The sequence below is a fragment of the Silurus meridionalis genome, chromosome 8, assembly GCF_014805685.1.
Source record: "Silurus meridionalis isolate SWU-2019-XX chromosome 8, ASM1480568v1, whole genome shotgun sequence".
Taxonomy (NCBI): domain Eukaryota; kingdom Metazoa; phylum Chordata; class Actinopteri; order Siluriformes; family Siluridae; genus Silurus; species Silurus meridionalis.
The window spans coordinates 5307293-5325853 of record NC_060891.1 but is presented as its reverse complement, the minus strand read 5'-3'; the positions used below and the strand labels follow the sequence as shown (position 1 = coordinate 5325853).

The following is an 18561-nucleotide window of genomic DNA, read 5'->3' as shown; positions in this document are numbered from 1 at the left end:
AGGGTGTTACCTATCTTCTTATAGCCTAAGCCAAATTTGTGGAGAGCAACAAATCTAATTCGCAAACTCTCAAAGAGTCTTTGTCATGAGGTGCCATGCTGAACATCCAGTGTACTCAAAACACAAAGTTTTTACTGCTAATACAATATACATAAATTTGTATGGTCCTGTCAAGCAGACAAAAACATGAACTTGATTAATAGAACTGTTTGTGGTTTGGCACGACTTACAGCTGTTATTACTTTGGGTGTACTCACTTTTGTTGCCATCTATTTAGACAATAATGGCTGAATGTTGAGTTATTTTCAGAGGACAGTAAACCTTTACTACTATACAAGTTGCATATTGACTACTGTCAAATATATATCCAAGTTTAATTCCTATAGTATTGTCCCCTTGAGAAGATATATGGTTGCTAAAATGGTTGCTGAATTGTAAGGGGTGTACTCACTTTTGTGAGATACTGTAAATATGGTTGAAATGACAATAGACCGACCGACTTGTTTGATCTTCGTTTCTTTTTGGCATGTTGAAGAGGCTGTTAAGGCTACAATTTGATTTGTATTTTAGCAAATTAAACCTCACAAATCAACAGTTTTTTGTTTTTCACTAATTTGGTGTTGAGGACTAGTCCATCTTTGAGCCTACATTTAAAGCAAATACTAAAGTACTGTTTAAATCAGATACTTAAAGACTTTTACTTAAGTCATATTGAGTAAGGGGGATGTTTTGCAGGCAGGTATGATTTTCAGGTTTCACTTCTGCTGCGATGTAATGATGAAATCCAGGTATGACTGATGACACTGGTCTACCTTTCACATTACATTACCTGTAAAATAGTAGCTATTTGCCCCACCACTGGAGATGAGCTCCTCAGCTACTGGGCAGAAGTGAGTGTGTGCGGCCTCTGAAGGGTGCGGTGTTCGGGTTAAGTTCGAGGATCCTGGTGTGGGGGCGCCTGGCTCATCTGGCACACGGGTACATGTGAGCTGATTTGGGTTCAAATCACACACACCACAGTAGGCTGTTAAGGCTGCAGAGACAGGACAAAGAGTGCTGGGACGACATGGTTCCTAAAGGAAACAAACACATGGAATTATTAGTGACATGTTTCCATGGTGTCACACGACACCGCGATATACATTGCAGAAGTCCTTTTTTGACGTAATTTCGGTTGTATGTTACAGTGAGCAGATCCGATTAACGAATTTCAAGTGCGAGTTCTCGGAGCCTGATGGAAAGATGTACGCGCCTACATCACAGCTTTCAGCCCCATATTTCTTTTAGTTTTTCTCAGTTGCTTTGGAGCGTTTCTCAGATCAGAAATGAAATTCTTAAAACTACTTATTCAACCTCCACATCATGGAGTCACTTGTGCACATCATAAAACGCATTTCCCGTTCCAAATTGCGAATGCTTTTTTGCATTTCGTTGATTGTGTACAATCGTCTGCTGTTTCCTACATTATCAGTTGTTTATGTCATGTTGATTAAAATGTATTATACAGGATCTCACCTGAATCTCTGCATCAGTGTATCTTTGCATAATTAATTTTATGCAAAACAGTTCAATCAGTTGTCAGAATCTGTCAAGTTTAAATTTCTATTCAACTTTTTTTTTTTTTCTTGAAAATGTGTCTTCAATTGATAAATTGTGCAGATGAATCTTGAATGTGAGTAATGAAGGCGAGTAGGGCTCAAGATCAACCAATGATAAACGAGTTCTCTAAAACAGGTCAAAGCTGAATCTCATGAACCTTTAAGTAGCGAGCAAACATTAACAGAGCAAAAGACAGAATTATTATTTCTGGAAATGGACGAACAACCAGGAAAGGAAAGAACACTATTACAGGACAGTAAAAGTGTGAATCCTGTTTGGTCTCTTGCAATTAACATCCTGCATACATTTGTGTATATATGTGCTGTTGAAATTCATAGATGCCATATGTGCCTTGTGCATTTTTAGACTGGTATCCAAATATTAAGAATGAGAAATGCTCCAGAGTAAATGAGGAAAAACTGTCAGGCCAATAACAGTAACATGGCCTAGAGAGGTTGGTTTCCACTTTACCTGCATGGACAATTTAAAGCAGGCTTTTAAAAAACTGATCTTGTGAACTTGTTTTGAACGCCGCTTGATGGAATCTACTCAGCACGAACGTACGGTTCAGCGTCAGTTCAAAAGCAAGCAGAACATTTTGAGAGAAATAAATGATGGAAGAAACTCCTGACTCTAACACACACAAATGGATCCCGCAAGTGCTCAGCATTTAAAGTGTTTAACACAAAGGCCGAAACGGAATTAATTTTCAAACTATTTAATCCTCCAAGGATTCACCCTCATCTCTGGTGATCAAACAATTCTACATGCAACCACAAAACAGAACAGAAAGGGACCCCACTGACCACTCTTAATAAAAACCCTGGAATTTGTCCTACTACCTGGTCCTCACTAATTTCTGCATTCTGTATTATACCTATCAGCATTATTCCTATGTATATTAACATGTAACTTTCTTTCGGCTTCTCCCATTAGGGGCGCCACAGTGGATCATCCGCATGTTTGATTTGGCACGTTTTTACGCTGGATGCCCTTCCTAACGCAACCCTCCCCATTTATCCGGGCTTGGGACCGGCACTAAGGCTTGTGCAACCCTAATGGCTGGGGTTGGTTCCCTGACCGGGGATCGAACCCGGGCCGCAGCGGTGAGAGAGCCGCATCCTAACCACTAGACCACCAGGGAAACTCTATGTATATTTACATGTAAGCCTTATAAACTTTCAAGTTCCAGCATTTCCTACGAATCTTGGATAGAATAACCCAAAGTATTACTGCAACTGATACAAAAAATGTCTAAGGACATGATTTTGCAGTTTATGTTCAACTTCCTTTCAATCCTTTTAACTGAGATCAATTTCCGAAAATAATTTTTTTTGCAATAGACACAAATGATAAACTGCTTGAGCGTTTGAAAACTGGAGGCATGATCACCTCTCATGACACATCAAGCAGTTCTTATTTCTGTTTCACTATAAGAAATGTGTTACATAACGGACTTGTAGTTAAACTGACTTGTAAAAAGAGACGAGTCAGAAGTACTGTCCATACGCAGTATACAAAACATGACCCTAATAAATATATAAAAAGCAGGGTTTTTGTTTTGGTGTATTCCATACCATTACAGTCAAAAATCCTTATTTATAGGGTTTCTGATATTTTTTTTAAATTTTTTTTATTTTTAGAATTAAAACGTCCATATTCTTGTTATTATCGTTCTTTACCATGATGATGGAATCATGTGGAGTTCGGTCTCCACACACAGATACGTTCGGGTCGAACCCGATGCCGTTACAGCATTCCATGTCCTGCTCGATTAGCTCGGTCCAGCAGCACTTCAGAGACGATGTCCTGTTCTCCAGCACGTGAGCTTTCGCCTCTTGACCCGGGCCCGAGCAACATAGCGCTGTGGATGTGTTGATGTGGTGTTCTCCACAGCACGCCATTCCTAAATACACATACCCACACACACACACACACACACACACACACCCACACACTTAAAGGCATCAATGAATGAGTATAGTATATTATAGTATAGTATATAGTAGATTAGTCATTTAATATTTGGACCTATTAAAACTTTTTTAAAAAGATCCACCCAGAAGGGCATGAGTTCCATTTTGAGTCTGGTTTCTATCAGGGTTTCTGTCATATTTCGATTTTCTTTTTCCCCCCGCTGTCACTTCTGCATCCCTCAGAAAGGATGAGCTTATATAGACTACTCAATTAATTAAACAAAAATTCAATTATATTTATTTCTGTAAAGCTACTTTGTAACACCAAAGTGAATTGAGTCAAGAGCGTTTTATATACACAAACTCAACAAAATAATTAAATGCTGGATCTCTTTAAACCAAAGACAACAAAATGAGAGCCAATGTTGTCCTATGGTCACCTTTGATTTGGCCTGGCATGCCACATATGCCCAACAAAAAAAATAGAAAAGGAAAAAAAATTCCACTAACACACATCTTCATTTCTGATTTAACATACAATTAATTAATTAATTAATTAATTAATTAATTAATTAATTAATTAATTAATTAATGCTTAAGTTGCACAATTATATGTAGGAAATATAAATGAAGGAAGGAAATTTGTTCAATTTGAAAAAAATAGACCAGCTTCATATCTTTTATTTGAGGTCATTGATATTGTATTGTATAGTGCAGAATATTGCTTTAATAGCTGTAACAATCATTGAACTCTATTTTACTCTTTTATCTTATGTTTTTGTTTCACTATAAGCCGTATCGAACTGGAAAACTATGAAAATCAATCTTCCATCCATTAATCCATATGTCTGTCCATCCATCCATCCATCCATCCATCCATCCATCCATCCATCCATCCATCCGTCCATCCATCAATCCATCCGTCTGTCCATCCATCCGTCCAGCCAGCCAGCTAGTGGTAGCTCAGTGATTAAGGTTTTGGGTTACTGATTCGTAGGTTGGGTGTTTAATCCCTGGTATCGCCAATCTACCACTCTTGGGGCCCCTAAATAAGGCCCTTAACCCTAAGTGCTCTAGGGGCAATGTATCATGGCTGACCCTGCACTATGACCCCAGTTTCCTGACATTGCTGGGATATGCGAAGAAGAATTTTTACATTAAAGTACATGTGACAAGTATAAAACACCTTTCCTTTCATACATTTCTTTCCAAATATGATGAAATCGCAAATTTTGGCAACTTTTATTTTATTATAATTTACTTTGGTATAATGCAGCCTTTACTCTCAACACATGGCCCTTAATCAATTTAAATTTTTAACCCTTAATGGGAAAAAGTTTGGGCATCTTTGATTCAAACCGTACTTCTTCGAACGGATGGAACCTACAGAAGTAAAGTGCATCACAAACATTACTTTAAAATAACTACTATAAACACATCATGTGACATAAATGTATCGGAATATGACTTTCAGAACTATCAGCAACCTTCACAAAAAAAAAGAGTATAAATAAACTTTTAAAACGATTACTTTTAAGTGGTTAGAAAGTGAATTTGTTCCGATACAATGCATGAAAATGAAAAAACAGGCTTCATCTGCCAGGTAATAAACATACAAAGAATTGTGTTATTATCAGAGCAGTCAGAAGAATCAATTCTGAAGATTTTGAAAGATTTTGGATAAGCTGAACATTTGCCAGGATAAAGAGCCATTAAAAGTCATACAGTGATAGAGAAAGAAAGAAAGAAAGAAAGAAAGAAAGAAAGAAAGAAAGAAAGAAAGAAGACTATTATTTACAGTATACACTGAGCAGTTGAGGGTTGAAGGCTTTGCTCAAACGCACAACAGTGGCAGTTTAGTAGTGCTGGGATATGAACTCATAACCTTCCAACCCAATTCCATAGCCACCACCACCAACCACTAACAACTGTGTAGAGTTATGCTGAATAAGTGTTACAAAATCAAATATCATTTTTGAAAATGATTTTTTAATAAAACAAAAATATATTTCTAATCAGAATGCACAGATTCGCTGCCACTTAGGTGGCAGGCTTTAGTTGAGTAGTGCCTTGTTTTTGTTTTTTGGTCAGCATCATGAGGAAGAGGGATGAGGATGAAAAGCGAGGGGAAATCAAATCGCTCCTCTGCCATCAGATTGTCTCGTCCCATCAGCCGTCACTTCTTCAAACCCATTTTGCTGCATCCTCTCCCATTACCTTTAAAAGCATCAACCGCCGACTCCGTTTGCGCTTTCATCTGCATCGACACACACACACACACACACACACACACACACACACACACACGCTCCCTCATTGCGTGAGGTTTAATGGACAAAACTGCTGCTGTGATTTCACATGTTTATCACATTTAAAGGTGTAGTAAATGTGACACATTCAATTCAAAACAGGACTTCAATATATTCTTTGACAGGAATTTAGAATGGAAGACTGTAAATATATATATTTTTTTCTATTCTATTCTATTCTATTCTATTCTATTCTATTCTATTCTATTCTATTCTATTCTATTCTATTCTATTCTATTGTGAAACAAATTTGCTATGACTGACAATTTGCAATACATGACAAATTCAATTCATAATGACATTGCACAGCGTCCTGCCCTTTGAACCAGAACAGAGAAAACCTGAGAAAACAGGAACTCGATAAATATTGGACCCAAGAACTGACAGAAATGTTCACCTAAAACAAAACATTACATGATTTAAACAACAGAATAGAGATTTAAATATTTGGCAACCCTTATTTCAAGGATCAAAAATAGACAGTTGACTAATAACTGCATTTGTAGTTGACATGTTATTGATTTGTACGCCATTATTATCTATGTATAAGGCGTTCATTAGTTATATTATTTTTGTCTTATAACCCCTTTACTTTGTCCTATGCAGTTATTGGATATTAACCACCGACTAGTATCTGATCCTTAAAATAAAGTGCTACCTAATATTTAATAGAAATATATAAACAAACTCAATTTTAACAACAATATGCAGTTTAAGTTTGGGAATATCATCCATTCCCAAGATGTTCAGCTCGGAATATCACTCATTCCTATTCCCAGGATGCTAAGCTTGGAATATCCCCCATTCCCATTCCCAAGATGTTGAGATTGAAATATCACCCATTCCTAAAATGTTAAAATCAGAATATCACCCATTCCTAAAATGTTATGGTCGGAATATCAATAAAGACTACAATCCTCAATGTCCGCAATATTTCACATCTCTTCTCTAATTGCAAAACAACAAATGTATTCTTTAGAACAGGGAACATGTTAATTAAACACAAAAACAAATGTACAATGGCTACAAGGCAAAAAAGAGAAAGCCTGTAAAGGTCTAATATATAGCTGGTAATGGCAAACCATAACTAGTGACTTGCAAATGCAGTTATTAGTCATTAATTACAATCTAATTTCTAAACCTTAAAATAAAAAGTTGACAAAATTATACAAATCTGTATTCTGTTGTCCGAATCATGCAGCGTTTGTTTACGTGGACATTTTCGTCAGTTCTTTTCAGGGGTGCCTTTATTTATACTCATCTCGTTTTCTCAGGTATAAACCAAAGAACTGAAGATTTCAAGCAGTTTTGGTTCGAATGGCATGAAGTTGCGCAATGTTTGATGAATTTCATTCGTAATGTATTGAAAGTGATGTCGTGTGTAGTAAATTCGATTCTAAACGGAACACAATAGAATTCATTGTCAGCGGAAAGGGAAAAATGAAGTTTCCATCAAGACGCAGTTATAAGTCCTTCATTACTCGATTTCACTAATAATATACTATATAAATTTGGAATATCAACCATTTCGATTCTTATTTCCCATAATGATGGAGTGCTCCAGTGAATGGTGTGTGTATGAAGTTCATACAAACACTATGTCACACAACACACAACAATGTAATACAGCCCTTGAAAACGCAGGTCCCATTGAGAGCAATTCGTTCATATTCATTGCTCAGTGTTGTACTTAAATGACTAGTTTGGAAAACCGAAGAACATCCCAAATAGCATTCTAAGTTTTTATGCTGATCTTAAATCATTGTCTTATGGAACTCCATAAAAAAAAAAAGGGAAAAAAAGGAAGTTGTTCAGCCCAAGTCGTTTCCGACGTCTCCCTAACAGGAAGAGACTGCTGGTTTATTTTCATGGGTAAACCGTTGCTACAATAATCACCATCAGCCTCCCGTATGATAAATTGCTAATTGTTCAATACCCTAATCAGCGTTCATTCTTCGCGCAGATAAACCGTGACAGCGCCATTAATTTAAATAGTGATTTCACTTAACAGCCAAAACAGCGGAGCAGATTTTTACGCAACGTTTTTTTTTTTCCTACGAGAGGGCTGCATCCATCACGGTGCTGCGGTGACATAAAGATGTCTGACGTGCACTAACTCACTTAGGGACAGCAGATGTTGCGGCTCTGTGCTCAGTGGCAATTCCCATGGTGTATTACTTCAGCTCCAATGACTTGCAGATAAACAGCTCAACAATTTTTTTTTTTTGTTACTTTCCGAAATCGCTCCGCAGTCCCGTCTCCATCACGCGCCCATCCTCTAGCGCGCTGAATTTTTCATGATGCTTCAATCTAGCCGAAGTGGCATGAACTTTGACATTATGACCCCTTTAACTCCAGAGACGCCTCTGGATTCGTTCTCAAGAGTTGACCTTCACGTGTCAGATTGAACGTTTCATCCGATCCATCTTTTTTCCACCTTTGTCTCAATAATGATAAAATGAAAAAAAGATAAAAAAAAGAAAAGAACAAATCAGGGATGTGGTGCTCGCAGGTAATCAGCACTCAGCTCAATTGTTAGCACATCCCCATCCCTCCCCCCCATTAAAAAGCTCCACAAAATGATTTTTAGCTAATCTTCAGATTTCTGACGGATTTGCATACATTCATTAGAGTGCGAGCGAATGCGCCCGAACATAAGGTGCTTAGGCTCCCTGAATTAAGGTTCATTCATTTAATGATAAGTAAATATTTAGTCTGCGACGAACAACTGATAAAAATGTACGCCGTGGCTTACACGGGCCTTCGGATACGAGAGACGGAACAAATGAAAGCGCCGAATACAAACCGAATACATTAGCGGCACAGCGAGACACATTTTTCAAAGTCATGATCAGAGAGCGCACAAGGACTTTGCTGCCTTTATAGCCTCCAGAAAAAAGAAAAAAAAGAAAAACGTACAAAAGGTATCGGATGATGGCTTTGAGAAAAAAAAAGGAAAAAAAAAAAAAGAGCATCCGTCCACCGGTGTATATTTTTATTCATTTATTTATACTCGTTCCTCCAGTGGGAGCCATGACGAGAAATTACATTAAATTGACTGTCTTCCACCGAATCGGATCGCATATGTGTCCCCGTCCCTGTGTCTTCGCCAATATGTGTTTTATCAACTGGCTGCATTAACAGATGCCGCTGACAGAAAATGCTTGGGTGGCAGGAACACTTTCAGCGCTCTTTAGGGAATTTGAGAAATGGAGGCAAAAAAAAAAGCCAGAAGGCAGAATATGCTGCATTTATGTGCGCTCTCGTGGAAATGTCGTGATTACGGAGCACAGTCGCCCTCGTAAAAAACTTGACGCGCAACCCGGACGCTAAAAGGACCATAAAACCAGTCAAGCTTTGATTAATCTGATCACCTGGGTGGAGTAGGGACATGATATGTACTGTATCTATGATAAAAGTCAGGAGAAATGACTTGATCTAAGTCAGGTTATGAGTGTAATGTGTGTAAGCTTGTTTGTTGACAGTGATGGAAACTTGGGGATGCCTAAATGAAAGGACACTGTATGACAGAATTTGATGGACAGAATCCTACCAAAAGACAACTTTCCATTTTAAAATGCTTTCAATGAAAAGAAAACTATGCCACTACAGAATACACATCATATGACAAAAGTGCAAGTAAACACCTCTTGCTATTGAAGCACAGGCATCTCAGACATTTCGTCCAACCTTCATGGAAGAAAAATGGTCTTTATGTTATGTGCATTTGGCAGAAGAACGACGTCGCTAATGTAACATACTCGTTTTCACCATCACCGTCGTTTCCATTGCAAAATGCTTATTGTGTCCATGAGAACATATTTGATTATTTCCCTTTTTTTTTTTTTTTTTGGGTATCACTGATTTTCAAGATCCATTGTTACATGTCATAGAAGCACACACACACACACACACACACACTCCCCCCATCGTATGCTTGCTCTCTCTCAGGCCCACAGCTTTTAACACTTAAACAGTGCAAAATATTCAAAGTTAACCTTGAGTGTTTGATATCCGGTGCAGTGCTTTTCCGAAATAACTCTGCACAAACGCAGATATGAGCACAGCCTCCGAGTGAGAGCCGAGTCAGAGCGAAGAGAGAGAGAGCAAGAGAGAGAGCGAGAGAGAGAGAGAGAGAGGGAGGGAGGGAGAGAGGGAGGAGGGAGGGAGGGAAAACTTAGCCTTGTGGAATTCAAATACAAACTTTAAATATCTCAACACAACGGTAAAAAGTGCATACATTATAGAAGGTGTCAATGGTTTTATCCCGCAGGATTTAATGATCTCTATGTTCATAGAAATATAGAAAAAAATCCATTCAAATTTTTATTTAAATCAATTCATATCATATCGACATCTCAATTTATACATATATATATATATATATATATATATATATATATATATATATATATATATATATATATATATATATATATATATATATATATATATATATATATATATATATATATAAAGTAAATGTATTAGGGCCGATGCAATTCACATCTCGATGCACAGCCAACGATACGAGATCCGATTTCGAATTTGATTCAACACAATACGATTTAATGCAATACGATACGATCCTCTGCAGTTCAATATGGTACAGTTCACTTTTATTTCTTTGTTCAGACAGACAGCAAATCATCAATTTACTTAATTGCCTTCCGACATCTAAAGCTTGGCTCTTTCACAAACAGGCCTTTGTAGTGCAAAAAAAGAAGGTTATATAAAAGCAGACGTTTTTTAGGAATCTGACAACGTTCTTTTCCTGTTTTGTGTCCAGGAAGATGCAGCTCTACCTCTGCCATGTTAATCTCTATTCTATGTGACTCTCGGGACACGGCGAACGTAGCAGCAGCGGTGCCTAGAGAACTGTTTGGCGACAAGAAATCAATCTACATAGAAAATATTGGTTATAATTAATAATCGATTTCTATATAATACAAGTATATAGCACATTTACTAATATAAATATCAGTTTTTACCAAATCAAGTATGTTAAAAACAAGGCATCATGATAAAAATTTTGACTTGTATTCGATGCACACTTTTTTACATCGATGCTTTACATCATTAACTTTTATGCTGATATATATATATATTTTATGTGATATATGAGCATGGACAAACATAGATGCTTTATGCAAATGTTTGTTTATTATTAGTGAAACCAGACTCAACATGCAGCATGAAGACAAAATATTCTTGAAAATGTTTGAAAGTAATTACGGTGTTTCAAATTATAATCGGAACTTTTGAAATGTTTCCACACGGACGGTTTTAATTGACGCATGTGTGCATCACGGTGTATTTTGGTGCTTTATTTGAGACTTGCCGCATCAGTAAAACAAATGTTTAGTGATTAAAAATTTTTTTTTTTTGTTGGAGTTTTTTTTATTACATTTTTTTACATCGGAGTAAAGAAAGAAAGTCGTGAATAATTGTGCGTTGTGTCGAAGTTTAAATTTCGCCTCTTTTATATTTTTTTTCACAGAAAAATAATGGTCAAACATAAATGCGCTCTGCATTAATTGCGTTCGTAACGCCATTAAAATGAATTTGCGTGTACATTTTGATAGCCCTTTTTATATATGCATTTATATATGTATTAAATATTACATATTTATAAATAAATTTTTAAATATTTCCTTTCTTTTTTCCCTTTCAGGAATGTTGTTTTGGTTTCACACTGGATCTTAGGCAAATGTCTGGGCAGCTTTTCAAACAGCTGATAGCTGTCTCCCACAATTCCGTCTCCCTCCTGCCGGCAAGCCGCAGCTCCTGACAGAATGGAGTGTAATGTGTGATAGATCGTACTTTGGGGACTCTGTAATCACATTTCTCTTTGCCATCAGCTGGAGCTCGGCAGGACCTCCTTCGAAAAAAAAAGGCCCGTTTCTCCCAATCTGGAGGAGCGTGATGCCTTTATTCAAAGTCAATGTGCTTCAGAACAGCGCAAAGTCACAGATTATGAGCAGAGAAATAGGGGGAACTGGGGAATGATTGATCTTTTTTTTTTGCGAAATCTAAATCAGCTGTATGTAATGAATCGGTAAAACTCTATAAACACGAATTATTTTATCCGCTTCATATACTCCATGTACTATTTTTATTTCACCAAGCTAGCACCCGGACCAGATGCTATACATTATTGGGTTGTTAACTTCTTTTGCCACAGGAATCCATCCTTCCTTTCCCAAACATCTCTAATAAGGAAATCTTCGGAGAGGCGCGTCTTTATCAAGGTTAAGTAGCTAATTCGGTAAAAGAGCAAGCTGAGAGTGTGTGCGGCGGACGCGGTGTGAGTTCGCGGTACCGCGCACCGGCGGCCAGCCTAACGGGCAAATGGCCTTTAGTCGTCCTAACGGCACTATTCATCATAACATATGCTCTCTCCAGGACGCCGACGCCTTAATGAAGGATGGCTTTTTCATCAAACTTATTTTAGAGGATGAACTCAAGAAAGGAGGAGAAGAGGATTTTATCATCGGAGGAGAACGAGAACGTGTCTGGGAACTTTTTTTTCCGATGTTAAAATTACGCTATTATATATAATAGGGTGCCGAATATTTTTTATTTTTTATTTTTTATTCTAAGGTACATAAGGACACTGAGAGAAGGGACAGAGCTGAATAATCGCATATCATGCACAAGATGATTAACCAACAGCTGAAAATGATTGCGGCAGCCCCAGAGGTACCATGAAAAGGACTGGGAGAGGGTGATGCGCATGATAAATACACTGATGTCACTGACCTCATGGTGGCCATTATTTCTGTTGCATCCTGGGAGCACGCTGTGGCCTTGGCACGACTCTGGTTGGTGCGTGGATGCGTGCATCTCCATCATCCCGCCTGACAAAGATGGCTGACACTGGGGGCCTGTGCCCGTTTGGTCCATCTGTGCCTAGGTGCCTGCTTTAGCATGGCACGGCAGGGTAGAGGGACGGAGTCGGAGTGACCCCAGAAGGGTTCAGCTCCTCTGACACTTTGCCACATTGTCATTAGAAAGTCACCAAGGACCGGGGCTCAGATAAAGCCAGTGGGAAGTTTCACTGTCCTACATTTACTTTGTGCACTAAAGTCACAATAAACAGTCACCATGTTTCTTTTTGATCATCGACACACAGGGACATGGACAGGGCAGGACAGGAAAGTTTGTAAAGCAAGGATTTACCTAACACAGGAGGGTACGGCGTTCCTTTGTGCGCGTCTCCGCAGCACGCCGCCTCTTCTGAGACCAGCTTTCCTCCGCAGCACTGCGATCTGTAACCGTCATGAAGCAATCCTTCGCAGCAGATCTGACCAACCGTGGAGGAGAAGGGTTTCGACCCACAACACGAATCGCCGAAACCGATCGACACTCGCAAACCTCCGGAATCCGGACAGCAGACCTCACCTGGAAAAGTGGGGGGGTTAGTGGGGTTGAGGAACATCCTCAAACTAAGCGGTCTTTAGGGAAGAATATTTTTGTTTGGTGTGCTAAAGTTTGTATCCCACATGGTTTCTTCTGGAACATCAGACCTATATTTGAAATGTGTTTATCAATCCAAAATTTTTCAATTCGTGTTAAAAAACTGCTAAACAATAATAAATGTAATAATAATAATAATAATAATAATAATAATAATAATAATAATAATAATAATAATTATATTTATATATATATATATATATATATATATATATATATATATATATATATATATATATATATTCAAACAAGATTATAACTTAAGTAATAAATAAATAAATAAATAAATAAATAAACAAATAAATAAAAAGCTTTTATTTATATATAAAATACACACACACACAAACATATCTAAAATATATAAACATAAAAATTTCCCTCTCTCTTTCTCTAATTATATATAATGTCTCAATGTCTCGTATATCTTTCTTTACATACTTTTTACACAAAAATTTGTCTGTCTGTCTGTCCGTATGTCTGTCTGTCTGTCCGTATGTCTATCTATCTGTCTATCTATCTGTTCAGGTATTTAAGCATTTATTTTTGTTATACATGGTTAAAAATGTATTTCTTTTATAATTTAATCATTGTATATTAACACCCATAAATCATAATTTTATAATTTCTTTACCTGTATGTATTTCTACACAGCTAGAATCCATTTACTTTTTAAAAGTGATATTTACTGTAATTAAAAAATATATATAAAGATGTATATCTTGACGTGTATATGACCTGTGTAAGAGCCACATGTACCTGGACGGATGAGGACGTAATACTCTCCACAGCACTGGTATTGTGGTCGAAGCCTGTGTAATCTCCCTCCACAGCACACACTCACCGAGTCATTTACAGCAGGTACGTAATGCTCATTACAACACTGGTGGGATTCTTTAAAGCTGTGTATAGTCTTTTCACAACACACCTACACAAAAGAGGGATGCAACGTTATACGGATTTACACCTTAATGGATATACATTTCTCTAAACTGATAAAAAAAATAAATGTAAAAAAAAAAAAGTTTCTATTTAGTTCAAGGAAATTTAAGAAGATAGGAGGTGGCAATGTCTCGGCCCCTGAGGAGGCCCTCTCATGGAGGCTCGTGGAGGTTCAGGGAGCGGTGTGGCCCTGGGGTTGCTCGTCTTCCGCCTACTCCCACTGCCAAGCTATATTTAGCCACACTTCATTGTCTATTTTGGCAAGAAATCAGGGCAGGATAGATTTACCTCCCGCTTTGGGACTATAGTCTGGTGGAGCCTGAAAAAAAAAGCCTGTGTTGCCCCAAGCCACTGACATTGTCCTTACCTTTTGGCTAGTCTTCAAGCCGGAAACAGAACGTAAGAATCGCTCTGATGTACCCCGGAGTGAAAAAGGATCAACTTTTGACATAAAACAGATTGTAAAATTCACAACCTCTAAAATTTCTTAACCTCAAATAACAATATAAGCTAAAACCATTCAACACCAAGAAACACACCCTAAATGAGAATTTGTCACAGTTTTCAAGGACAAAACAATTCTGACAACATGGCTGATGATTAGAGATCGAATTTGTGTATTCCTCTCTATAAATGTCTAGAAAAACCAAAAACCACACAAAAAAAACAAGTTCCGAATCAGTCATACTGTGTAATGGTTATATCAGGCCTATACAACAAGGAAAAATTGGCAGATGGCTCTGTTACATTCATTCTGTAGGCCCCATTGAATCATCTCTATTCTACGGCTGCTGTCGAACACGGTAAGCTCGTCTTTCCTGAGCTGTATTCTTTTGTGTCCGGGCCTCCAGAGCATTACTGTCTGCTCTCGAGCTGGGGGGAGACGTATGGCTCGGGCTCACTTGCCAAGTTGGCAGCGTTTCAATAACATCAGGACTGCAGCAATTGCAGGAGACAAGTTAATCTATTTCCTGAAAACAACTGCGGGCCGTGAAAGCTTTTGTGTTAAAATGCCAAAATGCCTCATTGCGTCCTCAACGCAGGAGTATTTTACTTAAATCTTAGCCTCTAACCCCCCCGAGGCTCTTACAGGTAACGATCTAAAAATCTTTAACTGCCTACGAGCGAATTTCAGCCGCTTAATAACCCTAGTTAGTAGTAGATTGAAATCTATTATCACAACATTTCACAATGGCAGGTGAGGAATTGCAACGTTATTTGTTCGCCTTAATTATTCCAGTTACAAGCCAGTTAATGTGGATTACGGTTAAACTGCCTATTGAGCTATTATTTGAAACAAATTTCCTTTTGGTGAGTCAAATGTATTTAAAAAAAGAACTTGCAAATCCTTCAGATACTATCTAACACTCAGTGACCATTTTATTAGGAAAGCTTCATCCAAACCAGACAGTTATGAGGTGGGATCAAAAGGTCTGGAGATAAAGGTGCTAACTGGTTTTATTGCAATCATGTGTTACCACGTCTGTGATTTCATTGTGGAAAGCAAATTCAGAACAAGAAGCAAACGTGAAATACTGGGCAATTCTGCCACTAAGATGTTTGACATGACATACGTTGGACTTAACGCTACGACTAGACATACGCAGATAAGGTGCTTGACAAACTTCAATAAGAAGACTTTCGGGACACATTCCAGAAGTGGCAGGAACGCTGGGGGAGCTGTATTGCTGCGCAAGGGGACTCTTTAGAAGGTGATAGTGTGTACTTTCTTGTAAACAGAGATAGTCTCGAAACTTTTTGGTACCACCTCGTACTCCATACAATACAATCCACTCAGGATTCTTCTGATCGACTTTCTACTGTGTTCCATTCAATTCAATTCATTTTTAGTTGTATAGCGCTATTAGCAGATATTGTTTTGATATTACAGCGATAGAGGTTATAAATTTGGTTTAAATTCATGTAAATTTAGTGTCAATAGGTTTGTCCCTTATGATTTTATGTCTATCACTAAAGAGCGAACCAGTGGCAAATGTGGCAAAGAAAAATATGCCATAACGAAGAAACCCTTAAAGGAACCTAACTCAAAAGGGAACCCATTCTCATCTGGATGGCACCGAATGTCCAATCATTGTTCCTGGCTGACTGTGAATATGAATTAAAGCTCTTGTCTTATATCATCACAATTCCATGCATCACGCTTATGCCACATGATTGGCCTACACATTCTCACTCCCAACTCATCACATACGGACGCGCTTGTCAGGATCCTTTGGCGTAATTTTTTACGCCAAGGGTACCCCTTTGGCGTAATTTTTTAACATGCAGGGTTAGGGCTAGTTGGGAGTGAGAACATGTTGCTGAATGCTGTTTCCCTGTTTCGCTGTTTTTTAAAATGAAAAATCAGTTTTAGAGAGAGATAAATTTGACCTTGGGGCAGTCCGCTTACATAACAAGTACCATTTTGATGCCGCAGGCTCCGGTTCAGAGTTCTATAGAAGTCTATTGGATTCCCAGCATGTTACACTTTACAGTTTGCTTCTGATCCCCATCACTGCACCCAGCAACAGCATATATCTGCAATAAACCCAGATGAGGATGGGTTTCCTCTTGAGTCTGGTTCCTCTCAAGGTTTCTTCCTTATGCCATCTCGGGGAGTTTTTCCTTGCCACAGTCGCCACCGGCTCGCTCATCAGGGACAAACTTACTTATAAAAAACTTTTTCATTTTTATTATCTGTGTAAAGCTGCTTTGAGACAATGTTCATTGTTAAAAGTGCTATACAAATAAAAAAGAATTGAATTGAGTAAAAAAAAAAAAAATACGGCAAAGGGGTACCCAGTGTGTCAAAAAGTGATGTCAACGGATTAGTGTATTACTGATTAGTGTATTACTGATTAGTGTATACCGTACTCATAAGACACTCATTTTTTAAAAGTCGGATGCAATATACAATATAGATATACAGTGAAACCTTGATACTCGCGGGGGTTACGTTCTATGCCCCCTCGCGAGTAACAATAAATCGCGAGGTTTTGACTCTCTCCTTTTGATGGTTCCTTTTTCAAGGGGTACTGCACTGTAACTCAACAAAAAATGTGAATTACTTGTTTTAGGTAATTTCACTGTATATAATATATAGACATATGTAATAACCTGCTCTTCTGGCCGGTAACAGGAATTTCCACAAAAGTCCTGATTTATAGGGCACTGCAAATACGAGCACCGAGTCTGGGAAAACACGGCCTGCTCGGCCTGGAGCTCTTTACAAGGCTTCAGGGTCTTGCGGTGGATCTCGTAGCCTCCCAGGATGCCGTTGGGCCGGCCAGGTGATGACCACTCCAGTCTGACAGATCTATGAGATGCAAAACAGACGCATCGTCTATGATTATACATTACCAATAAACAAATAAATAAACTGGCATTTTCACGTGTTCATGTTAGACTGTAAATTAGAATGTTGAAAAAAAATGTCACAAATCCTACTTTTATCTCCAGAGATTCCATCATTCTATCATTCTCATCACTGTAATTGAAAGTCAAAATGATCTACAAATCCAGTGCACCAGGAGAATCAGATAGTCCAGTTCTTGCTCCAGATTCTGAACTGTACAGTGAGTTATAGAGTCTGAGCAGCCTTTCATGCTTCCTCCTTTTTTTTTTTCGATGCACTTCTGATATTGATTTTCCTCTCCATTCATAAGACGAGCAGAACTGCTTCATTTCAAAGCCAGAGATTCCTGGGCAACACGGCTTTTCGAACAGGAAGTTTTATCCTGTATTCTCTATTCTCAACATATGATTGCTGGCATTTGAATGCAATATTTAGCAAAGTGAATTAATCAAAAAATAATCATTTTAAGTGTATTTTTTTCTCTCCTGCCTACCTAATTTTAAAATGCACAGAAAGTATGCATTTTATCTCCACAATAAGGAGATATCAGCCTCTGTGGGGATTCAAGAACAAATGCGCCCTCAAAAGCTTACCATTAATACCAGTTCGGATTGCAGGGCTCCTTTATCAAAGTGCCGCAATGACCTAATTATTATGCTCTGAAATCCCACAGGTTGAAAAGCCATGAAAAATAAAACGCAGAGAACTTTTAGCACCCATCACGAAATAAAGCGTTGGTGTCATAAAATAAGATATCTGAAAATGGGAACATGAATCCGTCATACAATTTATGGTGCAATAACATATCACAACAAATGCACACTCCCTTGAAAAGACTTGCTATTGATAAAACGATTCTAAAAATACTCCTACAATGAAACTAGTGGGTTTTATATGTTTCACCAATTTTACATAATGCTTATTTCAAATCATAGTGCCTTCTGACTTCTAACGTGTGGCCATT

The 18561-nt window shown here is 38.0% G+C and overlaps 1 protein-coding gene across 1 annotated transcript in view; it reads right to left on the bottom strand.

Moving 5' to 3' along the window:
• The window catches only part of ush2a (Usher syndrome 2A (autosomal recessive, mild)), a 223610-nt gene that overhangs the window by 51238 nt on the left and 153811 nt on the right, over positions 1-18561 (bottom strand). The window contains 5 exon segments of the mRNA XM_046855966.1: positions 830-1073; positions 3282-3505; positions 13007-13228; positions 14060-14228; positions 17360-17558. Coding sequence (XP_046711922.1) covers positions 830-1073; positions 3282-3505; positions 13007-13228; positions 14060-14228; positions 17360-17558 — 1058 coding nt within the window.